General features: G+C 47.0%; 1 protein-coding gene across 1 annotated transcript; it reads left to right on the forward strand.

Annotated features, from left to right (window-relative positions):
- Positions 1-7,752: 7,752 nt before the first annotated feature.
- OVCH1 (ovochymase 1) lies at positions 7,753-23,255 on the forward strand. The gene is given in 18 exon segments (XM_064463000.1): positions 7,753-7,888; positions 8,882-9,033; positions 9,826-9,893; positions 10,001-10,194; positions 11,361-11,451; positions 13,346-13,479; positions 14,371-14,484; positions 14,660-14,790; positions 15,787-15,878; positions 16,737-16,740; positions 18,663-18,754; positions 19,172-19,196; positions 19,198-19,245; positions 19,862-20,025; positions 20,027-20,115; positions 20,224-20,287; positions 20,289-20,376; positions 23,166-23,255. Coding segments are annotated over 18 exon segments (1,776 nt in total).
- Positions 23,256-25,627: the final 2,372 nt, after the last annotated feature.

Consider the following 25,627-nt stretch of genomic DNA (forward strand, 5'->3'; position numbering starts at 1 on the left):
GTTTCTTAATGGGATTTGCTCTTGCAGTATGTGAATAACAGCTCTCCCTGTAAAAAAGCTCAAATCATTGTCATCCTTATGGCAGCTATTTAAGGCTCTCCATAAGCCCCATGTATTGCTTCACAGGCGAGAAGCTGCTGGAGGTTTCGGACAGCTCTTGTGGAGTCCTCTGGGAAGGGAGAAGAAATACACCTCCATGCCTTATAAAGGTGCTCCTCCTGTCTGGCTTGGGTGAGAAGAGACCGCAGGGTGAGGAACTTGGCTGGACTCGCCTTTGCCTGTGCTAACCCTCCTCTGCAAAAGCAATGAGATTTGTTTCAAACTTCAAGGGCTGAGGCAGTTCAGGGCTGGTGGCAATGGTGAGGGGGGACGTTAGATCCTGCCACTCTCCAAGCACAAACAGGAGAGCCCAGGTAGCCCGTGACACCCAGCGAGACATGGCTGGAGAGCCTCCAAACCCACCTGAGTTGCAGCCCTGCAGCCTCACCTGCCAAAACTGATTGCCCCCCATATCTACTAAAGGGACTCGTTAGCTAGAAGGCAGAGTCTTGCCTGGGATCTAGCACTGGGTGCTTCCTCTGGGCTATGGTGGGAGCAGGGCTCCTCTTGCTGCTGGTGTCCCTTCTTGCTCCGTGTGGCGAGTGCTGTGTGTGGGCTGTGGGGAGATGTGCCCTGGTGTGGGAGCTACAGCAGCGAGCACTGGTGTTATCTGCTCTTTTGAGGTACCAAACAAGTTAATGTAACCAGTCAGTTTACACAAATTGTGCCAGGGCTTAGTGTGTTTGCCCCTGGCGACTGATTTTTGGGTTGCCCTTGCTGTGGCTCTGCTGGGAGTGAAAGCTTTTCTTACCCTCTCCATCTAGATGCTACTCACCACAGCCCTTTCCTTGGCTGCTGTGGCAAGTGAGCTGTTCCCCAGGCAGGCTGCTCAGTTGTGGTGTGGCCCCTTGGCTGTGCAAGAAAGAGAAATAGCTTGGTCCTGCTGAGCTTGCTAACTGGTGACCCTGGGGACTCAGCTCAGAAAAGTGTCTAGGAGAGCAATGAATGGCAAAGTGTCCTCAAACTCTTCTTGCACATCCTCTTGCATTGGCTAATGTATTTATAACTCCCTGTCTGGCCTGCTCCCACATGTATGTAAAAATTTCTTTCTTAGGGATGCTTGTAGGTAAGGGAGGGAAATAAGTACAGGGCAGGCTGCAAAGTGGGTCAAGTTGGGCGGAAGAATGGTGACCTTCAGAGTGACTTGCTCCTGGTAATGAAACTAGTGCTAAAAAGATCTGCCCAGCTGGGGCAAGAGATGGGAGCTAATTGCCATCCCTCCCACCCTGCCTCAATATGATGCTGGTCTTTCTGCTGTTGCTAATGTTATTTCTCTCCTCACCTAAGGGAATGGTGTTTTCTCCATCATTTACCTCCCTGATAAAGTCTATTTATTTTCTACTTCACTAGTAGGCTTGCTGCTATAGCAATAATCACCACAGTCTCTTGTTGAAAAAGCTAGTCAGCAGCAGGGGCTTGGGAGAGCTTGGTCCAGGTCAATGGCTTAGAAAATTGTGCCTGATTTTGTGCCTGAGCTTTCTGCAGTAGTCAAATGCTTTGAGCCCAGAGTGTGCCCTGGGAATATGATAAAATGCTATAAAAAAAGGAGGGGGGGTGGGGGAGAGAGAGAGAGAGAGGCTGGGCTGAATGGAGCAGCAAGGAGCTCAGTCAGCCCCTCTATAGCCAGGAGTGCTGCAGGAATTGTGCAAGGATCCCCACAGCTTTGTGGGGTGAGTCCCACTTGTTGCTGAGGTCTTAGAGTGGTTGGCTGTCCATGTAGAGGAGAAAGATGTGGACTCCTCAATTCACTGGCACTCAGATAAGGTGTTGTGAGAGACTGGTGGGCTTCCTAATGCCTGTCAACCTGATGGGAAGGTTAAGCAAGCAGCTTTGCTTTCAAGCCTACACAGAGGAGGTAGGACCCAAAGTTAGAAAGGGCTGGAGGGGTGGTCTTGTGAAAGTCGGTAACGTTTTGGATCTAGACTCAGTCTCCTGGTGACTCTAGTGAGTTATTCCAGACTCTCCCCAGGGCAAACATGGTGTGAGTACTTCCTACAAATGAGCATTATATTGCTTATGTTTGCTTGGCCGGGAACTGAACTGTTATCCCAGCCTTGGCTTGGGAGAGGCAGGGGACCCCTCCTATTGGCATAAGAAACACATTGGACAGGAGTCATTAACAGAGTGATTTTTGGCTGGTGCAGACATGAGGCCAACTGAAGGGAGTGAAGGAAGAGCCGCTGCCGCCTTCTCAGCAAAGGAGCCACAAGCCTGATGTTACACCTACCCCACAACCACCCAGCCTGGGGAAGCAGACCTCTGGTATGAGAAGTTGCAGTTGGTGCCTTTTCTTTGTGTTCCATGTATTTGAGATCACTCCTCCTGTGTGATCTTTGCTGTGATGATCATGTTCTGGAGCTGACCCAGGGGAGCAACACACCCCTTCCTCCTCCACCCAGTGTGGGGTCTGGCAAGCCTATCAGTGTGTGCATCACTCCCTGCTGGGTGAGGACTGGTGGGGTTTTCCCTAGAAAACATAAATGGGATTGCCATGAATTAATCTCAAACTGCACAGTTCAATGAAGCATCTAAAACTTAATCAGACCCAGGCATCGCTAAGTCAAACTTTCCCCTTGCTCATTGTCCACATTTCTAAGGCACAATTGGTGCCAAAAGTGATGTGAGAAAGCGCTGTCTCCTTGGGATATGTTTCAGACCAAAGCCAAGACTGCGTGCTGGGCCAGCTCAGTTCAGAGACAAAATCTTTCATGATGACTTTGCTTGCTCTGGTTAAGTGCCATGAGGGACTTAGATTTGGAAGCTTTGAAATAATAAACTTTGAATAAACTCAGGTGGCATTGTTATAACCAGTTGCACTTGTTACTTAATTTTGTAAGTCCCGGTTGCATTTCATTAAGAATAATTAGGCTACTGGATGAAATGTAAATTTGCTTTTTTATGATTGTGCACACACATCATGCAAATAACACACAGGAGACCTCGGCTTTGCACACATCAGCTTCTTATCAAGAAATGCAATTTCTGTGTGTTTTCATTTATCTCCATATAATTGCCTTCAGCTTGGCGCTAAGGCTGGAGTCAGGAAAGCACCTGGGATTTGTCCCATTAGTTCCCTATCTGCCAGAAGACCTGGGGTGATGCATTTGAGCATGTGAGGGGGCTGTCTCACTGCAAAACTCTTGTTTCTGTCTTCCATGTAGGCCTGAAGTGTGGACTTCATCTCATTGACCTGAAGAGCCCAAAGAATGCTCTGCCACTGGGACTCTTCTCTCAAATTGTGGGAAGGAAAGAGGTGGTGCCTGGAGGGCAGCCCTGGCAGGTCTGTGGTGCAGTGTGGTGCCTTCCTCCTGGGGAATGGGGAGGAGAGGCAGCAGCAAAATCTCTCTTTCATCTTCAAGTCACTGAATGTTGCTCACCCAAAAGTGGAACCTGGTCTAAAATTCCCTCTTGCCCAGCTTCCCAGGCTGATCCTCCTCCCAGAGTGGGAGGGAATGAGCTGATTTAATGATTAAGATAAGATCTCTCACTGGTGTGAGCAGCTGCAGAGCTGTTGTTGCATGCACCAGCTGAAGATTTTGTTGCAGAGGTGGGAAGAGAGGATGCCTTCCTGGTCTCCTGATACAGTGGAAGGTTACCTTGCCTAGTGGCTTGTGTTCATGTAAGGAAAAGCACTAAATTGTGGGATGATGCCTTACAAGTAACTGAGCAGGGCATGGCCCTATTTAGAAAAGTGCTACTTGTTTGCATGTTGCCAGAGCAAATGCTGACACTGGTGGCAAAAACAGCATTTGCCACCTCCCTGCCCCAAAACCCAGTCCTTGCACATGCAGCAGCTTGAAAATGTATGCAGAAAGTAGCATGAAGTGCAGGAAGGCATGGGAGGGAGAGGTGTAGGGAGAGGGTAGGGTGCTGGGGTCAGAAGGATGGATCCTCTGGACCCCTGGCTAGCATCAAACCCCGGGGAAGCTCTTGCAGCAGTAAGAAAGAAGTGAGATGTCTCTCTGTTTCAGGATGCTCCAGGGTCTCATTCATCTCATGCACCACTGGGACTGAAGGTGGCTGCCAAGGGTCAGCCTCAGCTTGGAAACAGCTCCCTGTGGCTCCAGGCAGCTGGGCATCCCACACACTAATACTGGGAGGAAAAAGTTGGGGTTTGGGCTGGGCTGATCTTTGTTATTTCACATTTTGGGAGGAAACAGGAGTCACCTCAACTCAGAATGTACCTGACCCTTTCTTTGAAGGTGTCCCTCAAACTGGGCCATTTCCATTTCTGTGGTGCAGCCTGGTCTAAGAAGATGTGGGTATTACTGCTTCTCATTGTGGTCAACCTGGGGCAGTAAGTCAGCCTCACCTCCTCACTTGCTATTGAACCTTTTGCAGCTGGAGTTCCCCTCAGGACACGGGGAGCTCCTGGGCCCAGGTGTGTGGTCCCCATTTAGGGAGGGAAATGGCCCTTCTGGGAATGAGTGGAGCCAGTGCTCTGCAGCAGTCAGACCTGTGGGATGTGTCACTCCAGAGCATGGGTCCTTGAGCAACTTGCACACCCCCCCAGCGCCCTGCTTGCTCCTGTTGAGTCTCTGCGTGTTTCTCCCCAAAGCCTGGGGAGAGGTGTACCCCGCTCAGGGAGTCTGCAAATCAAATTCATATGTCCTGTACAGCGCTCCTGAGTAAAAGCAGCCCTGGCAACTCTCCCATTGCTCCTAGCAGGCACACTGGCTTCTGTACTCTTAATACAAGACCAGCTTCACAGGCCATGCTGAAGACCTCTTAATGGGCAGGGACAATGATATAAGTGGCCCCTTTGCCAGCCATTTTAAAATCCATTATAACGTAATTGCAGATCAGTCAACTTCACATCTCTTCTTGCTCAACTTGGGCATCATTTCTGAGGACTGATGTTGAATAATGAAAGTTTCTATGGTATAAAAATGTCAATGTGCAATAGTAAATTTGATGATGAGTCACCTCCTTTTTCCTCTGTTCTGTGCAAAACTAGCCAGTGCTTTTACTCTCCACTGTTATGCTGCCAACGCTGTTCCTGTGTTCCCATTACTGCAGCGTTTGCACCACCAGGCAATCCTGGTGTCATGTATTGCTGGGAAGAACAGGAACTTTCCTGTGCTGTGAGTTGCGTGGCTCCTGTGGGCATCTCTTGCAGTGCCCAGTACCAGGTGGATCAATGAACCCAGTTTGTCTCTCCCACTGAGTGCAAACCTGTCCCACCCTGTGCCCCAGAACACTTGCTGGGTCCCTAGAGGACAGTGAATTCCTTTGCTAAAGAGCTGGTTTGCTAAAGGTGGGATCTACTGCCCATCTGCTTATTGGGTAACTCTGCTCTGATAGTGTAGCTGTCTACCTAATTGCTGAAAGAAATACTGAATGGTGTTTTGACTCTGCTGGAGCTGATTGCTCTAAGTTTAACTGTGACATTATATTGCTTATAAAATATGCAGGAAAACCATAATGGGCATACACTTGTCTAGTGTTAATTTAAACTACATGTAGCTGCCTAAAATCATCATAAAGCTCTCAGATGCAGGCCTCTGCTCATCTCCTAAATGCACTGATAAAAACTTAGAAAGGAGGATTTATGGGGCCAGATTGACTTGGCCATCGGTTCCCATTGCTTTTAAGGTGTTTCATGTGCCTTTTAGGATCCCAGACTGCAGGTAACAAGGGCTGAGCTTGATGTTTCAAGGCAAAAAATGGCACAGGGGTTCTGTGAGTTCCAAGGTGAAAGATAAACGGTCCTTTTTCCTGTACAGAGCTGGCTGCAGTGAAGTCTGCTGGCAGTTCTGTGCTGCCCAGGTATGAACAGTGGCTTGATGGATAACAGATGAAACAAGAAACCTATTCATCCATTTAAAAGTAAGTCCAGCTTTTCCAGCTGGAGGTCAGGGAATCCTCTACATTGCTGCTAATGTGAAATCAGCCTGGCTGAAAGTCCTGTTACTGAAGGCTAGCCCCAGTTCCCGGGACAGGAGCACACTGTGGGGTTGCAGACTCAGTGTCAGGGTTTGCTTTGTGGCAGCAGCCCCCCTTCTTTCATCACCCTGGCATTGTTTTTCTTTTTTTCCCCCACCAGGAAATTCCTGAAGAGCCTGGTGGTGACAGCAGGGGACTGTCAACTCCAGTGGGCAGACATGCAGGAACAGAGCATCCTCATATCATCATCCATCCCACGTTCGACTGGCTGCACTACATGAATTGTGACGTGGCCCTGCAGCCCTGGCCCAGTACAGTAAGTGGGAGCCCAAGGGGATGAGCTGCTGCTGCAGGAGCATGCTTTATGCAGGCAAAGGCCTTGTCTTTGGTTGATTTGGTTTTCTGGCGCTGGTCCAGAAAAAACACCCCTCTTCCTTCCCTTCCCATGCTCTCTATGCTAGAGAAACACCCCCTCACAATTGGGTTAATTCTTGTCCTAGGCTTTGATTAATTGTCCCAGAAGTTTATCCCTCGGTCAGGGTCTGTGCTGTGGCTACACCCATGCTTTCTTTGTGCACCAAATTCCTGTGTGCCCTTGTGTTCCCCTCACACAAGCAGTACCAGTGCAGTTTCTGTCAGCCCAGTTATGCCAATGCTAGCTCTCGGCTAGCTGCTGGGAAGCCATCAGCTTCCTCTTGGCTGTAGCCCTGGGCTATTAGCTAGCATTGGGCTGCAAGGGTCCTGCCCACTGAGAAGCAGGCTTGGTTGAAACCTTCCTGCTCCAGGTATTTCTGCAGGCAAAGGCTCTGAAGGTAATTTCAGGGTGCCAGAGTTAGGGAAGTGGCACAAGTCTCTAACTTCCTAAGCTTTTCAAAGGCAATTCCCTGAGTTATATAGAGCTACGATGGGTTACAGCCAACTGGCCATGACTGCCTGTGACCATCAGATGGCAGATGAGCCAACATAAAATAACCTTCTGTCACTGTCATGTCTCAAATCACTGGCTCAGATGGTGATAGCATTACAGTTTGCTCATAATGGCAGGAATAAGGGAAATAAGACCCAAGAAATGTTCATTTCAGGGCTCAGACATCCTGGCAGCCAGCGTGAGGAAGGCTGCTTCAGGGCTGCCTGTGTGCCTGTACTCTGCAGCTACGCAGGTATGTCTCTAGGCATGAACTGGGCTTGACAGCATCTGCGCTGTATGGACAACCCTTGAGGAAACTACAGGGCTCCCTGCTCAGCCCATCTGAAGGCTGGGCACTGCCAATGCCCGATCAGGGCAGGCAAGGAGAACTGTAATCCATTTTTCTCCCAATATCAAGAAAAAACTAACCAATAAGAGTCTGGATTGAACTGAGCTGAATTTTTCACGTCCTGCATAACTTCTGGTCTGATCACCACTGGTCTTTGGGGAAAATGCAGTAAAGAGTTTCCCAAGTACTCTCTGGTTTCCATGCTGCATGAAATTGATACAGAGGCAACTTGCTTTCCTTTCCTGGTCCCTGCCATGCTGTTTGTCCTCTTCTTTTGTCCCCTTCCCAAGTATCCTTCTGCTTAATTAACACTCAAAGACAGCTAACAACCTTCCTGATCTCTCTCTGAATTTGCCTCATGTATAAATTCGATTACATGTGACTACCTTCAGTTTGTATTCCCATTTTATAGATACCCACATGTGACTGGTATTTTAGGAAGGGAAGAAATGGAACAGTGTGACTTGAAGGATGCTGTCTGTATCTGTAAATCAGATATGCTACTGGAAGCATGGGGTTCACGTGCTCATTTGTGCACCCTTTCTTCTGTAGGGGACAAGGTTCAGTCCATCCGCCTTCCCCACAGAATGAAGACTTCCAGACTGGGACACGGCGAGTGGCTAGTGGCTGGGGCAAGGTATCTGAGGGTGAGTCAGATGGCAGGGTCTTCTGGTCACAGCTGCAGGAATAAAGGGTAATGGATAAGGAAGAGGAGCCACTTTCTTTCAGAAAGAGAAATGCAAGAGAAGGTGACTCCTGCCAGATGAAAATTTCAAGTACCCCTTTGCTCATCAGGTCTCCTCTGCTTGTCAGATGGCCAGCCCCTGTGGGGATGCGCAGATCAGCATTTTTCTGCAGCATGGGACCTTGGAGAACATTAGGAAGGTTGCACTTTGCAGTGCTGCTCTGCATATTCATGCGTGCATATCAGAGCCTCTCACAAGCAGAGTTGTCCTTACAAGGTGTTACAAAAGTGGGAATAGTACCCTTGTACTTAAAAATGTATGTTCTTTTATACCCTGTCCTCTAGGTATCAGAACTCTGTTTCCTCAAAGGAATTGCCCTTGCTTGAGTTTTGGCAGATTTTTAAAGGAGATGAGAATGTCTGTGAACGTTACTTTTAATTTGTACATCCCCAGTGGTTTGGGGCTCATCCACAGTAGAGGAGACAGAGGAGACTTGCCTGTCTTCCACTCCTCAGCAGCCCTCCTGGGAGAGAGCATGCTCTCTCCCAGCCAAGTCTGGTCTCTCACACTAGCAGCTTGCTGGGGCTTTGCCCTGGCCCCTGAAAGTCTCCAACCCTGTAGTACAGTGCCTGGGAGAAGAAAGGAATGCCCGTTGTCCAACCAGCAGAGGAATGACCTGCTCTGACCCTGTTTTGAGCCACCTCTTTCTGCACTGGCTGGGGGCAAACCAATGCATTACTTGCCTAGCTGGATGCCTGTGTTTAGTCCTCCCAAACTGCCTCAAAACCAGGCAAGCAAATGGTGTGGGGTCCCCCAGCTGCTCTTGCTGGGGTGTTGGGGAAGGGGTGGATGCAGCTCCCAGGAGACGGGGCTGTTGGCTATTATTCAGCTGGAGCAGTGAACTGTCTGCAGTGAGCAGTGATGCTGGATGTGGCCTGGTTGCTCCCACAGCAGCTGGGGTGCTGGCTCCTGTCCTGCAGGACATGAAGCTGCCCCTCATTGACAGCTAGACCTGCAGCATGCTGCTGAGGGGCATGAACCAGCTGCCTGTGCAAGGATCCATGCTGTGCGCTGGCTTTCCTGATGGTGGAAGGGGTGTGTGCAAGGTAACAGCTTGTCTGCCCTGGCTCCTGCTGGGCAGCAGGCTTGTCCTGTCCACCCACAAACCTTCACCTCTCCTGCAGAGAAAGGGAAGCAGCAGCACTGACAGTGCTGTCAGCACTTTGCTGAGCAAGGGTTTTACAAGGAGCTTCAGGATGACAAAGGCAAGAGGAGTCTTTTGTGCCTGGGAGTATGGATGTGGACAGGAGACTGAAGCATGACTGCACCCTTGCCTAGACCTGCCCAGGGCATTGCTAACAGCAGAACCTCCATCTCTGCTGCAAAGAAGGGGGACCTTCAGTGGTGGGAATTCAGGCAATGGCCAAGGGAGCCTGGCACGGACAATGCTACCAGGAGCTTGGAAAGAAGGCAGTGTCCACCCTTCCCTCAATGTCCACTTAGAGTCAAGCCTTCTGACACCTTCACTCGGACAGCCCCACTGGGCCATGGGCTGCTGTAGAGGAGTTTGCTCAGTGCCAAACCCTCTTGTGTCGGTCTTAACAGCGTGAGTGGGGCCAGCCTTGCCCTGCCCTAGGGAAGGCTGCTGACCAGGCTGACAATTAACCCCTTGGGGTTTACTTGCATGAATATTGGAGAGAGCTTAGGAAGCTCTCTGCCCTCTGTTATACCTTGTGTGAACATTTTCAAAGCAGTGCTGCAGATGATGTTAGTGAAATGGCTTTCATTTCTTCATTTTTCATGGAAAAAAGTGGTTTGTGTATGGGAAAGGACAGGGTGCCAAACTGCAAGTCAGATCAGGGGAGTGAAACAACAGAGCTTAGATTTGTGCGTTTTAGATTAAACAAGCACAACTGAATGAGCAGGGATGGTGCCAGGCCCCTGTGACTGGAGAGAAGCAAACAAGGTTGTGTTGGCTTCTGCAGTAAAACTGCTCTGTCGTGCAACACTCGAAGGTTGGTGATGCTGGCACAGGAACAAATGGCACCTTTCTTCCCCAATGGGCTGTGGAAGGGGTGACTCTGGAGGCCCCCTTGCATGTCTGAGGACTGGTGGTACCTGGACTCTGGCCAGCGTGGTGTCCTGGGTGGTCAATTGTGCCAGAGGATGGGATACCCTCAAGGGAAGCACCATGGCTTGGGGCTCACCAGACATCTTCTTTTGGGTGGCTGCATTTGTGCATTTCATAGCCCAGCACATGGCACCAGGTAGGTATAAGAATTGGGAGGATTTTTTTCCTCTCCTGTCTGTTCAGCACTGTAGCGACCCAAATTGCCCTGCTATTACTGCCTCCCTCCCCTCCACCCAGAGCAATTCTGTTTAATTTCCAGCTTCTGCATCAGCAGCAATTTATATAATCTTTTAATTAGGGATGGCAAAACTAAAGCTTAAAACAGATAAGCCCCCCCTTCAGAAACTCTGTTACAATAGCAAGTCTGACCCCTGCATTCTCTGAAGGAAAAGCAGAAGGCTACTCAGGCTGCCCTCTTTCTGACTGAATGCAGCCCTTCCAGCCTGGCAAGGTGTCCCTTGAGTGCTGCATACCAGCCCTGCTCTAATAAAAGCCTGCTTTGAGTGCTTGCCAGCTCGAGATCTGAACTGCTGTTGTGCTCTTGAAACGGCATGCAGGATTGATCTGGGGTTATCTCCTCATCAAATACAACTTTGAGTGTGTATGGGAAGAGGGGCACTGTATTAAGCGGCGCAGTTTTAGTGGCTTATCAGAAGTGTCTTTTATAGCTAGGCACAGGTCTAGCAACTCCCTGCCAGCCACTTGTATTTTTCTGTGCAGGTGATTACAGGGGTAATACAAGTTATTAAAGAGATGGTGTTATTTCTGTCATAACCATCAAAGTTGGGTATTAGTTAATAGCAACACCTCAACCTATTATGGCTTTACTAGGGATCCTTAATGATTATGCTTTTAAAGGAGGACTGTCTGCAGCTTAAGAAGGTGCCTTTTAATTGGGAGCAATAACTGCAAGAAGCAGAAGCCACATGGCTACAAAGTGGGTGCATTACCCTTTGTAAAGCAGAGCTATTGGGATTCACACAGACCAAATGCCCATAGAGGATCAAGGGAAGGCCAACATAAAAGAGGCGCTTCATTAAAAGTGAGCTTGGAATAGCCACATCAGCTTTTAAAAGGCTGAATGAATGTGAGCCCACTGTGTCAGTGTGACAACTCCTGAAAGCTTTTGGGGATTTTTAGGTAGGACTTTGGGAAAGAAATTGTGTGCTCTTATCCGAGGCTTCTCTCAGCTGCATGTCAAGCACTTTGTGTTTCGAACAACTGCAGTGCCATAGCCCATGCCTTGACCAATAGTGCCAGTACTGTAATACTTCATACAACCCTTTTCTCTCCCTGAGCCAGCAGAATGCAGTTCCAAATGTGTCCTGCTCTTTGGAGAAAGTGGCTGCATTTGGTGCCCCCAGGCTTTGGAGAATAACTACCCTGACAACAGGTAACTGTAGTTTGGCTGTAGTAGCCAAACACTGATTTTTTTCGTGGGGCAGCCACCAAGGTGTTTCCCAGGGTGTGGAAGCTCTGACCACTGCTGGTCCAGGCTTTCAGTAGTGTCTGGACAACAGCAGCTGTGCGTTCCTTGCAATGCCAATCCCCAGCTATGCTTGCTGGGCAGAATAACACTGCAGGGGAAGGCAGGAAGACATGAAGTCTGTTTGTAATACAGATTCTGTACCCTTTACAGAATCACAGAATGGTAGGGGTTGGAAGGGACCTCTGGAGATCATCTTGTTGAATGCCCCTGCTTGAGAAGGTACACCTTGAGTCGGGTGTACAGGACTGTATCCAGGTGGGTTTTGAATGTCTCCAGAGAAGGAGACTCCACAACCTGCCTGGGCAGCCTGTTCCAGTGCTCTGTCACCCTCACAGTAAAGAAGTTTTTTCTCATGTTTAGGTGGAACTTCCTGTGTTCCAGTTTGTGCCCATTGCCCCTTGTTATGTCGTTGGACACCACTGAAAAAGAGTTCAGCCCCATCTTCTTGACACCCACCCTTTAGATATTTATAAGCATTGATAAGGTCCCCCCTCAGTCTTCTCTTCTCCAGGCTGAACAGACCCAGGTGTCTCAGCCTTCTATAAGGGAGATGGTCCAGTCCCTTGATCATCTTGGTATCTCTCTGCTGGACTCTTTCCAGTACTTCCCTGTCTTGAACTGGGGAGCCCAAAACTGGACACAGTATTCCAGATGTGGCCTCACTAGGGCAGAGTAGAGGGGGAGAATAGCCTTCCTTGACCTGCTGGCCACACTCTTTTTAATGCACCTCAGGATACCATTGGCCTTCTTGGTCACAAGGGCACATTGTTGGCTCATGGTCAGCTTGATGTCCACCAGCACTCCCAGGTGCTCCTCAGTGGAGCTGCTTTCCAGCAGGTCAGCCCCCAACCTGTACTGGTGCAGGGGGTTGTTTGTCCCCAGGTGCAGGACCTTGCACTTGCTTTTGTTGAATTTCATGAGGTTCACCTCAGCCCAGCTCTCCAGCCTGTCCAGATCTGCTGAATGGCAGCACGGCTTTCTGGTGTACCAGCCACTCCCTCCAGCTTGGTATCATCTGCAAACTTGCTGAGGTTACACTCTGTCCCTTCATCCAGGTCACTGATGAATAGGTTGAACAGGACTGGACCCAGCACAGATCCCTGGGGAACACTACTGGTGACAGGCCTCCATCCAGACTCTGCCCCACTGATCACAACCCTCTGAGCTCTGCTGTTGAGCCAGTTTTCTATCCACCTCACTGTCTACTCATCTAACCCACATGTCCTAAGCTTACTTATGAGGTTGTTATGGGAGACAGTGTCAAAAGCCTTGCTGAAGTTGAGGTAAATGACATCATGACATCCACTGCTCTCCCTTAATCTATCCAGCCACTCATGCCACCATAGAAGGCTATCAGGTTGATCAAGCATGATCTTCCCTTGGTCAATCCATGTTGACTACTTCTGATAACCTTTACCCTTTGGTCTGGCCATATTGATGTTCAGCTCACACAAAGAAGCTTTCAGCTCCTTCAGGAGGCAGGGGAAGGAGGTGGACTGGGCTGGTGGTGTGCCAGTTGCACAGCACAAAGCTATTACTACTATAAGGAAGTGTCGGTCCCCAGCTAGGGCTGAGCAAATTCACAGCAGTGCTCTGCTATTGGTAACTCTCTTCCCAGATGGCTTATGCCAAGGGGGAAGATGATAAAATTTACCAGATGGAGCTGGTGACATCAGTTGTCAGCTTCTGGTGCGTGATTGCAAAAAAGCAGTTGCTGGGGACTCCCAGCCCACAGTGGGATTGACAAGGGCCAGGCTCACCCATGCAGATACATGCCTTTACTATTGCTTGCTTCTAGCCTGTGCACCTGGAATATAACAGTGCCAGAGGACAAGATCATCTTGATGCACTTCACCAAATCAGATGTAGAGTACCAAGCTGGATGTAACTGTGATTATGTGTCCCTCTATTCAAATGGAAGAGAGCTGATCAGTAAGTCTGGGTGCCTTGGAGTGAGGGTTACTGGGTATAACTTCTCATTTGTTGTCGTGAAGAACAGCAAATCTAGCTGGCTTTTGAGAAGCCTTTTGTATTTTGCACTGTGATTCTAGAGACAGCACCCAAACGGAGCAGTGCAGGTGGGACTGAAGGACATGTTCATGTTTGTGCTGGCATTTAGTGCAGTGTGGTGGGCATCTCAAAAATGTCTTTTAGCTGTACAGAAATCTGTGCCCCTCTGCCTTGTTTCCAATATACCTATTTTACTCTTATGGACCCTGGGTATCGGAATAACTAGTGCTTAGCCTTGCTTAGCTGGTGTGTGTCCAGACAAGTTTCTGATGTGTTAGCAGAGCCAGCAGATGTCATGTGCAGTGGAGAGACAGCTCAAAGGCTAGCTCTTCCTTCATTCAAAATTGGTTCTATGGTGCAACAAGGACGCAGATTATTGGGTAACTGCACCAATGAGACTAAAAGAAATGTGGCCTGTTGTGCCTTTGTAAGGTGCACTTAATACTGAACCAATAGAGAGTAAATATTTCCTGCAAAAACCAGCTGCCTCTCCACTCTAATTTAGTACTAATGGCAATGTGTTGATAATAACGTTAATCCTTAGTCTATGCAGTTCATCCTCTGGGTATATTTTGTTGTTCATATGGTTGTTTTGGATTAAGTTCTATCTCCTCCGTTTTTCTCTACCACCTCTAAATATTTTATAGATAATGAAAACCAAATAGTCCCTCCACTCAATGTAAGAAGAGACCTTCCCGACAGGCTCTAGCCTAACAAACCACCATGAGATTTGCCTGAATAAACATACGTTCAGCCCACCTTACCACCAACTCCTTGTCTCTCTCAGGAAATCCTGTGTGAATGTATTCCCAGCCCCACTGCTGGCCGGGTCAGACCAGACCACCATTACATTTGTTTCTGTTGGGAGCAACACTGGCTGTGGCTTTGAGCTCACCTTCATGGCTGTCCTTAAGGACTCTGCAGCAGGTGACCTCATCTGTGCTGTAGAAATGCCTTTCCCCTCTTTCCTGACCCCCTTAAAATAACAACTATCCTTAGTGTGCCTGGGTTCCTTAAAAATCATGTTCTTGATTTGGGTTTATTAAAAGTACCATATAATCCCATCTGCTAAATTGTCTCCTTTCTCATCTGCGTATTGCAGGTTCGGGATGTGGGAGTGTTGCAATGTTAGTGGAAGAGGGGAAGATTGATGCTGCTAATTACCCTGGCTTGTATCCCAGGAACACAAAGTGCCACTGGCTCATTGAGGCTCCAGCAGAGTATGTCGTAAAGGTAATAAAAGGAGAAACTGCGCTTAAACCTCTGCACTAAGAACTGTTCAGAGGATAGATTCAATAAAATCCTGCCAGAAACATCTGTGACATGCAAGACTGTAAATTGTAAGGTTTCCAGGTCACTGATTCTTTGCAGGGCATATTTTGTCAATTAGACGTCACCTCTGAACTCCTGAATGGAGGGGCTGTGACTGTTGTAAGTGCTTGAAGTCCATAGGCACCCATCGCATCTCAACACAACTTTATCTTGAAATCCAGCACAAACATTTAGGGGTAAAGGGAAAGTAGAGATCACATTGCAAGAAATATAGTCCGCTTTTTCCTCAAGGCAATGCCAAAACACCCAAGTTACTCCTTAGCCCTGTAGCAAGGTGTTTTTCATATTGTGCACGGGTTGTGTGACAACAGTTCCCACTCACACTACCAGCCTGTTGCTGCTACTTGTGTGCAGCAAGAACCCACCAAGCTCATCTCAGCCCATGGTGAGTCACGTCACCATCTTACATTGTTCAAAGCAGCAACATCTCTCCTCCCCTACTGCCTTGGCTAAGGGGTGGAAACACAGTGTTAAACCTAGGGAAGCTCAAGGGTGTGCAGGCCTATTGTTGTTGTGAGAATTTGTAATCTGGATTAAAAACAAAACAAAGGAAAAGTCACCTACTCTCCATGCTCGAAGGAAAAACTCTTGGAAGGTCACTCCATATAGGACACTGACCCTTCAAATATTGCGTGTTGCAGTAAAGATGACAGTTGAAATCCCTTAAGGCAAAACTTAGGCCAGCCTTATCCTCTGCAGGCCTGTCTGTAGCCCTGCGTAGAAGGGAGTAGTCAGGCCAAGATTGCCAACAGACTTGTTGCAGACTGATGCAAAATGTGACACAGTCACCTGGAGATGCCATGTTGAAATTCCTCTGAAATTTAGCTCTTCTCCAGTCCCTGGTTAAGAAGAGTAAGTGTTCCAGTCTTGATTCCCTCTTGCTTGTCCTCTTTGCAGCAGGAGTTTGAAGACTTTGCTGAGGAACTTAGCCTGGGCTGCATTTATGATGCAGTAAGTGTTTATAGTGATGAAGAAGAAGAAAACCAGTTGTTTGAGCACTAATTGTTTCAGTGTTAAATTAGAAATCCCATGTGGAAACAGGTGTGTTTTATCACCAAAATACTCCCTTTCTGGTAACATGGTACTAAGTACTACTGAAAGGGCTATATAAGCGTTTCTGCAGTAGCCTTGAGGCTCACCCATCTGCCTTGCCCATCATGATGCAGCCAAATATGCCATTGGTGTAAGAGATTCCACATCCTGGTCCAAGGCCATGCTTTCTCATGGAGAGCCAGCTAGTGTTGTGGGGCTGGATGTAGGACCATGGTTCATGCTCTGCTGCAGAGCACACAAGTGTGTGCTGCTGGATCAGGCCTCCACTTTTCATCTCTCTATCAAAGGAGAGAGCAAGAGCAACTTTGATCTAAGTGTTACTAAAGGAGATAAATGTTCAAAGTAAGGCAGAGTGAAAGAGTGGTTGTTGATGGGTGTATAATTCCACTGAAATGGATATGAATTCTTTATGAATTGAACTAATTCTGTTGGAATTTCATTAACAAAAAAATTGCTAACCTGAGGCATTGCTTTCCCATGCTTTCAGAAAGAAATATTTTTTAATTCTTCACTTTAAATCTGCCTCAGTTTTATCAATATATTAAAAAAATTTAACTTTAGTTAAATAAATGTTTTTAACTTTCCTTTTTTTCCCCCCTGAACATCTATATTTCCAGGTGTTCCTGCTACTTGGATGAAATGAAAGCATGTGATTACACCCCATCTTTTTTTAGGAAATGGCTTCCAGGCACCACACTCATTTTAGTAGAGCTTGATAGATATTCTTAAGGTAAAAAGCAATCTGGTGCTCAGAGTGAAGATATTTGAATTGAATTCTGGCTACCTCTTTACAGGCCTGTATGTAAAGCAAAAGGCAGTGTAGAGTGATGGAGGGGCTGGTGCTCTTTTCTTTATACCAAATAAGCTTGGTAAAAGGCTTGAACTGTCCTGGGTTTGCCACTGACAAGTGGTCTTTGGCAAATTGCTTCTATTTTTTCTCCATCTATTTTGCAGTGGTAATTTAATTGCATGTGTTTACCAAATGCTGAATAAGTGTTAACACTACAGTTCCCTTGAAAAGAAATCTGGTTTCCATTGGAAAAGGAGTATTTAAGTGGGGGGAAGAAGGCTGACAAATTTGGATCTGGAATCTTTCAGGGGAGAGCTTTCAGCATCTCAGAACATTTCACTCAATGCTTTCCAGCACAGCTTTGCCATCGGAAATTCAGATTCTTACAGGAAAGCTCCTCTGGAATAAAGTGCAAGTTTCCTATCCAGCTGCAATTATGGGACTTCCAGATGCTATGCAAACTGAGCGCCTTCAATAGGAAGAAAAGTCTAGCAGCTGCTCTGTAGGTCCTCAACGTTTACATGTAAACCACTCAAGAGAGACTTTGCTTGCACCCCTCAATGGTGGCAAATGCAATTCTCAAGTAGGGGTGTGTGTGTGTGTGTGTGTGTGTGCAATGAAGGGCATTCACACTGTCTGTTGAAGATTACTTGTAATTCTACTATGAGAAAATTAGCATTACTTTTGTGTACCTGTAGCATAACTGTAGTAGATTAATTCTGGCTGCTATTACTTACTGGTAAGCATTGCTTTGCAGGTGCCTTCTCTGCAAAAGTTCTTGCTTTAATCAGAAAGCCACCAAGACTCTAGGGCTTTGTTTTTTTTTAGAAACCTAGATTAGCTAAAGCTGCAAGTGTTTACAGGATGACATTTCTTACCTTAGAAATACAGCTTCTTGTTCATTCCCACAGCTAATCTTTGTAGATTCTCGACTCCCAGCCAGTGCCAAGTCCAGGGAATACCATGCTAGTACGTTTTGAAAGTGATGAGGAGAACAGCTCCAGAAAGTTCAGAGCCTCGCTCACTTTTCTTCATTCAGGTTAGTAGAGAGATGCTTGCTGTGTCTAACAATGTCTGCATCATCTGCATCTATTCTTAGACACCTGAGCTTATTTTTTAGGCTAATCCTGTTGCATTCTGTCACGGTAACTTTAAAACCGAATAGCTACTTGTGGCAGAGCTCCCTTCCCTGAATAAGGGAGGTGAATCAAGTTGGGTTTTTTTCCCTTCACTGAGAAACGAGATTACTAACTTCTGTTACCTGAAACAAGCAGCCTTGTTAATTCTGTCAGGCTGGTATTCCCCTTCAAAGCCTCATTACAGAGGAGAGTCTTGATCCAGGAGGCTAGTCTGCTATTGTTGCTTTCTGCTTTCATGAATGTGTGTCAACTGCTGCTTAAAGGGATGAATAACTTTTCCCTTCCAGAGTGGGGACTTTTTCTGAGGCAACAGCCAGAGCTATTGACCCAAGTTGGAGCTACCTCTTATTCCCTTTCTTGGGCAGAGGAGGCAGGAAGAGAAGATTCAGGATTAACTACTGCACTGATGTTGCTTCTGAAGGATGTCCCCTTAGGTAAAGAAATTAAATTCTGCTCAGTTGATCTGGTCTGAGAAGCTTTCCTCTAACATATAAAAGGATTATGCAGCGAGGCAGATGCTTTCTGACCTCAGGTCCCCTTTTGTTCACTTCTTGCATGGATAGGCAGGTGGCCCATCTCTCATTCTTCATACATGTGGTACATCATCTCCATTCAGATTGTATGCACTGCCTATTGGGAGCAGGGACACAAGGTAGAGAATAAGAGACCTGCTTTCAGTGCCTAAGCCTTGTTTGTTCTCTGAAGTGCTCTCTTTAGACACCTGTGGACTTCCCCCAGTTACAGCTGTTCAAGTGTGTTAGTGGGGCTGAGGACTCCAGTCCTCACTGAAGTATGCAGTCCTGAAGCTCCTTGGAGACTACCAGTGCCATGGGGCTGTCATCAACCCCACATAGCTGCTGACAACCACCCACTGTGTGTAGCTGTGAGTGTGACTAGCACGTCCCTGGGCCACCTCTGCTCCTCTCCCCATGCTGTGCACTCCCCCTGCTCCTCCAGGCTGGGGTGCAAACAGCTGGAGAGCTATAAGTTACATTCACACCTTCATGACCTCTACAAAACCCTCTTCCTGCCCTTCCTCCACAATCACTGATTTTAGAGATGGCAACAGTTTGGTCTTGCTTGTAGGAGATCCATTAAAGTTAATTGGACTATCTGCTATCAGAGCTATAGCAAAGCCAGAACTGATGCAACATATTTGTTGTGGTGAGAAGCTCTTGCTCAGCAGTCCTGGGAATAAGTGACTAATTAGAGAAGAGCCAGAAGGGATGTATGACTGCTGAATAAGGAAGCTGTATGGCTGACTGTAAGTAGCTCCAATATGTTTGCTTTCATTATACAGATCCAATAAACCCTTGCACTGGACTCTTGACAGTAGGAGACCATGACAGAGCCCTGAAAAAGTCAACAGAACAGGTGAAAAACCAAGCAATAACACTAAAAATGTTGACTTTGGTGTATTTGCCCCTACAGTATTTCTCAAAACAGATCTATGTGCACAGATAAAAGAGTGTTGACAGCAAGGCAAAAAATGACTGATATGTAGTGCAGGTTGAGGAATGAGAAAGGAAATCCAGTAACCCTGGTCTCATTCAGCTAACTTGCAGTTTATAGAAGTGTGTTTTATATCTGGTTCTTATTACTAGCAGTAAAAAGACTTAAAATCTAACAGAGATGACTCTGTGTCCTCAGCATCTTACTCTCCTGGTGCTGAGCAATATATCTGTCTATAAAATCTTGCTGATCTTTTTCTTCCTAACGGGGAGGAAAAAGAAATACATGTGGAAAAGAAGCACAAGTGACTCACACTAGCCTTCTGCAAAATCTTAGTAGCTTGTGTTTGCACAATGACAGTCAGCCTTCGCTCTAGGCTCAGGAGGTTTACGTAATCTGTCCCACCAATATTCCTAGCTGAAAAAATGGAGAAGTGGGGGATTTGTCTTCAAAGTCCTTGCACCTTGTTTAATTCTTTTCATGACTTATTTTGAGCTTGGTCATTGCTTGTGGGATTCTTGCCCTTTTCCTTTACAAGTATGCTTTCAGGATGCACTTAGAGGGCAGCTCCCCTCCCCATACTTCTCTGCCCTGGTCACCGGTGAAACAGGTGAAAACCATCGTGGTGCATCCCCACTTTGTCATGCTGAGTTATGACTCTGACATCACACTGGTACAGCTAGATGTCCCTCTGGAGTGCAACGCTGCTGAGGCCAGTGTGTCTCCCCAGCAGCACAAGATGTTATTGGTCTTCCGTCTGCACTGTGTCTGGATGTGGGATCATTGACGTAGGTGACTCTCTTGATTTTGCATGTTTGCCTATTATGAGCAGAACATACGTTTCAATCTCATATTTTATTCTTCTGCCCGGACATAACCTTGAATTTATTTGCCGAGCAGATGGGAGCCAATCTAGGCTGTTGCAGGAGACACAAGTGCCTGTACTTGAGAATGAAATCTGTGAGAAATTACTACTTCAGTAACCCTGGAGGGATCACACCCAGGATGCTTTGTGCTGGCTTTGTTTCTTTGGGAAGCCAGAACTCTCGTCAGGTGAGGTAAAACTAAAGGTGAGTGCCTTTGAAGGTGCCTGCATATCGATGTAGGCAGACCACCTCAGGGAAGGGACTGGGGAGGACAAGGGGAGAACAGCATATAGCAAGTGACAGTTAAAAGCTCCAAAAATTTGCTGTCCCTGGATTAGACAGTACTTAAAAGCAATAGATGCAGCTGACTTGTATGGAAGATAATTGCAGTGAGCGGTGTTGCTTGGAAGTGGGACCACAGAGTTTAGTAATCTTTCTCTAGACTATAATTGTCATGAGACCTGCAGAGGAGAGGATGTTCTTCCCTTGCTTGCACTTCCCAAGTCTCAGCTCTTATCCCAGTGAAACACTTCCCATCGTAGCTTGCTTGGAAACCGTTTCATAGCACTCTTTTGTCAAGATAAACTATGAAGACTTCTATTGGTTTTATGAAACTCTTGTATTCAGAGCACTGTTCAAGAGCTAACTGATCTCCTTGAAATCATGAGGCAAACAAGTGAGAACAGCTGAGTAAATAAAAGGCAAATAATTCTGACTGAGGCACTGTCAAGCTAAAATGCAGGTTCTGCTCAATACCACAGTCTTATGGCAGACTTATAAATTATGTGTAACACTAATGAGTGCTATTCGATCACATTTTGTCTTCAGCCTGTGCTCAGTCTTCATCTGTGGTCAGTCTTCACTCCTTGCTGATAAGCAAACCTTTAAATCAGTCTCTTAATTCCAGGCTAGGGCTGAGTTGCACCAGCAGCTGCGTGCCCTGTTCTCGCACAGAGGCTTTTTCTCAGGCAAATATGATCTGTGACAGCTCCCTTAGCTGCAGCAGTGTGGAAGCAGCAAGATAAATGCGAGTCCTCTCTCTTTTAGTTCCTAGGGAGGTTCTGGTGGCCCCTTGTTTGCAACAAAGAAAACGAACCATTTACTCTTCAGCATTGTCTGCTAGGGTGTTGGCTTTGCCAGCACAAAGAAAGCAGGGGTCTATTCAAGGGTGAGGATTTTCCTGGACTGGGTAAGACTGCTGCTGAAAGGTGGGTTTTCTTTGTCTGAGAGAATATTTTCTTTGTCTGTCCTGAATATAACCCCTTTGTATAAAACAGCCAAAGTGCATTGAGGTTTTGAGGCAATTTAAGAGGAAGAGAAAAAAAATCCAGGTGATTTCCTCCAGAAACTCTCCGATTCCTCCTCTTCCTCATACCTTCCTCCTAAACAAAGCTTACTGGAAATTAAAATGGGATTTTCAGAAGCATAAGATGTATTTAACAATTCTTGCTCTCAAATTGTATATAATCTTTGGACAGATACTTTCCTCAGTAAATAAGCGGCAGCTTGTGAAAATGCCTACCAGCCCCACACTTTGGGCAGAATAGTTTCGGACAATGCTGTAAACTGAATTTGTGTGTGTATCTAGATATAAGTAGCACCATATTCAGAAGCCTGCAGGATAAATTTCACCAAAGAAAGTGCTAGAGTAGCATACGCTAGTGGATAAGGATTGATTACATGAACGTGGTGGTATCTTACAAAAGGAAGAGGCCCCTGTTCTTAAACTGGGGGCTCCCTCATGCAGAGAAATGAGGGGAGCAAACCCATTTGAAGTGTTCCACATGAACCCAGAGTTGCCATACTGCTTCCATGTGCCAGCTCTCTCTTCTTTCCCAGAAGTTTCTTTCCTGCTGGGGCTCCTCAGGTCAAGGTGAGTTTGGCTTTATAGTTTTATTGGCATGGAGAAACCCACTACTTCAGCTTGTTTAAACTGATGGGATTTGAGAGATTTCAGAGAGCCACCAGTTAGCTCAAGTCTTTTTTTCCATGTTAAACAAACTGGTTTGTCGTTCTAGAGAAATGTTTCACTTTGGCTCAAAGTAGTTGCACTGGGAAACTGCTGATGCAAAACCTTTGTCTTCCAGAGCTTTATCCCTCCTCCTTCCCTGCATGTGCACACGTACAGCCAAGTATGTAATTCTCCATTTAGTGAATAGCTGTGATTGTCCCACAGCGTTTCTTAAGAAAGAGGAAAGACCTAATCCTGGACAGAGTTTTCATGTTTCTGCCCGTCCTATATTTTATTCTGTTACTGCCAGTAAAACATGGAGGACTTCTGCTAACAGGAATAAATTTGGGTTTTTTTTCTTCTGTATCCTGAATGAAGTGCGCTGCAGTTATGAGCAGGAAATTAAAGTATATATTAAAGAAAAGAGTACGTTGTGGATAATGTTCCACTCTCCGGTTAGATGAGCACTTGGACTCTCCTGCTTTGTGCTGCAGCTGCCGGTCTTTCTCCCTTGTGGCATCATTCATAGTCCCACATTGACCTAACAGAATTGTTAGTACAGGTGCTGACTAAGGGGAGAACTTTCTTCTAAACTAAAACCAGTTAACAAAACAAGTTATCACTTGTATGGTAGCCAGACCATCCCCACAGATAAACTGGGAGCTGGCTGGAGATCTTCCATACCCTTGGAACCAACACAACTGGCTGCTGACCACTGACTCTCTGATGGCTTTCATGGATTTACTGTAGGTCAGGCAGTTTATGCAGGGAATTGCTCAGCTCTGTAGCTGTAAATCTTTCTCAGAGGTGGAGGCTGTAGCATTGCATACAGCTTTTACATATGGCTTCATACAAAACGTTAAAAGCCCTGAGGGCTCTTTGAGCCAGTTACTGACCATTGGCTCCTTTATCTGACCTTCATATGATTGCCTTCCTACTGCAGGAAGTGTTTGGCCGTGCTGAGTGTTCCTGAGTTTTGTATTAAACTGTCTCTAAGCATGCTGTGCCTCTCCTCTCCTGAACAGAGCGTGCTGCAGTGCGCTGGAGGCCTCAGCACAGGAGCAGCCGGCGAAGCTGCCCACAAAGCTAACGGGAAAGATGTGCACGCAGGGTGACGGCAGAACTGTGTGGAGCTGTCGTGTGCCAGAGGCTGCAGCGCTTGGTTTGCAGAAGGTGGTGGAACTGGTTTGGTTCAGGAGCAGATCTGGGTAGAACCCGCAAACAAGTTCGAGTCGCCTAACACCTTCATACAAGTGGACACAGCACTCTGGATTTTTGTCTTGGGAAGAGTGTGTGTGTGTATACATGCAGGCAGAGGGCAGAGATGGAAGCTGGTGAGCCAGAGACAAGGGAGGAAAGACTGTTGTAGCTAGCAGCAGTGGACTTGTGTGGAGGAGTCAGGGGTCCATAGACGCTGATCGTGCAGGTTTTCTGTGCACTTGAGTATGTTGCTTAATCTGCTCTCTCTCCCCCTTACCATCCTTGGAATAAGGTATTGTTTTGTTCTTTTTTTTTTTTTTTTTAATTTTCCATGTTCTGGACTGAGTTTCTCAGGGCAGGGTCAGTTACTTAATCTCTTACGCATGTACTTAGTACAACCAGAGCTGTGGTCTTGTGTGAGGCACTCTCTTTAAAGCTTTTAAAGCAAGGCAAACAAACAGCCCTGTCCTAATGATGTGCTTCCTCCTGCCTATTAAGCATTTAAATGTTTCTCCACATCTGATACTGTGACAGTGTTGGAGGAAGACTGATGAAAAGGCTGAAGTACCGCTTAGTTACTGGCTCACACTAGCTCTGGAAACAAATTGGAGAATGCTGTTGCTTACGGCTTTAAAAAGCAATCTGTTCAGGAGGGGACGTGCTACTGACTCTGCTTGCAGACTTGTGCTGTAGCCAGGGTGTTGGCATGCAGCGTGTGCTTTCCTCCTCTTCCCACTGGCATCCTTGCTGGTGCTTCAAGACATCACACCACTGAGATAAAAATAGGTCCCCAATGTGATAAGCAACAGGAGGTGGGGATGCATTCTCTCCTTGGGAAAGCACAGCACAGCCAGCAACTGTGGGGGCATCATTAGCACAGCAGCTCCAGGGCTGGTTAGCAGGGGGTGGAGAAACACACAAGGCTCTTGCCTGCACTGGAGCAGGCTTGTCTCAGCCCATCGTTGGGTAAGCTCAAAGTGCGTGGTGCTGCAATGACCTGAATTGGGGTTTCACCCTGAATGCAAAAACAATTTTTAACGTGAACCTAGAGACAAGCTTTTGTAGCTCAGCCTGCTGGGCTTTACCCCCTTCCAGACTGCTGCACCCACACTTGGACTGCTGTTCCCTGATGCAAGCACAGGGCCCATGTCCTCCACCAGTGCTGAGTACGTGCAGGAGCCCTTGCCTTGCCCTTATGCAAAGCTGTATGATTAACTCATTGCTTTTCAACCTAGACTGTGGTGGAAGAGGTTTGCTTTGGGGGATTTTTTGGTGTGATGGGTTGGTTTGGTTTTTTTTTAAGACCCTCTCCTGGATGAAGGGTACCCTCCCCAAAACTCAGCTTGGCTGAGCTCTCTTCCACTGTAGGTTAAGCCAAGTCACACTGCCCTGTGTGTGCCCTCTGACAAGCGCTGCTGTGCAGTGCTGCTCACACCGCAGCACTTTCCTCAGGAGGTAAATGTTCCTCATCTCCCTTCAGGATCTGAAGGATGTCTACCCAGTGGAAGGGCTTAGCTCCCCGCTCTCTGTGCTCTCAGCATCCCGTGCAGGTACGTAGAGACACAGCACGGTGTCAGCATCCAGTCTGAGTAGAAAGCTCGTAAATGTTGGTGTGGGAGGAAGCACACTTAAACAGAGTTTAAGTTGCTCTACAGAGGGTATGACTTTAAAAATTGCTGTCTTGGGAGGCAAACAACCCTATTATGCTTGGTACTAAAGGGACATACAGTTCTCATTAGTGATCTTGTTTTCTCTCCTCCTGCTCTGTTATAACCACTCAGATGCTTCCAAACATTTCCCTGTTGATTTGGTCTCTTATTTAACAAGTGTTGAATCTGACTGCAATGTGTGTGCATGCAGCCACAGGCTAAGCCTGCTCTCCTCCTGTGTTTCTGGAGAACCAGAGAGAGCATAGACAAAAGCATAGTATTTTATAATTCTTATCAAGCGCTGGTCACAAGGTCAAATAATTAAAAAAAATAATTACATTTCTTCCTCAGAAGTGAGTATTTGTGGTTAGGAGGCCTGTTAGCCCAGGTACTTGACCAACCTGGTATCTGTTTATCTGTTTTCCAGGCGTCGATTTAAAGCCCAGCTCAGAGCAAATTTGCAAGCAAGTCTGCTTTCCTCTAGGGCCTGGCAGCTCAGTCCTTTATGCTACCTAGCTTGTGTCTGCTGCCTGGGTCTCTGAGCTAAGGCAGCAGGACTGCCTTGTGACCATGTACAACACTTTGAGAATGCCTACAGGCTTGTACCAGCCTGCATGCTCGAGCCTAAGAAATGATCC

This window comes from Phalacrocorax carbo, chromosome 1 (assembly GCF_963921805.1).
Source record: "Phalacrocorax carbo chromosome 1, bPhaCar2.1, whole genome shotgun sequence".
Classification (NCBI taxonomy): Eukaryota; Metazoa; Chordata; class Aves; order Suliformes; family Phalacrocoracidae; genus Phalacrocorax; species Phalacrocorax carbo.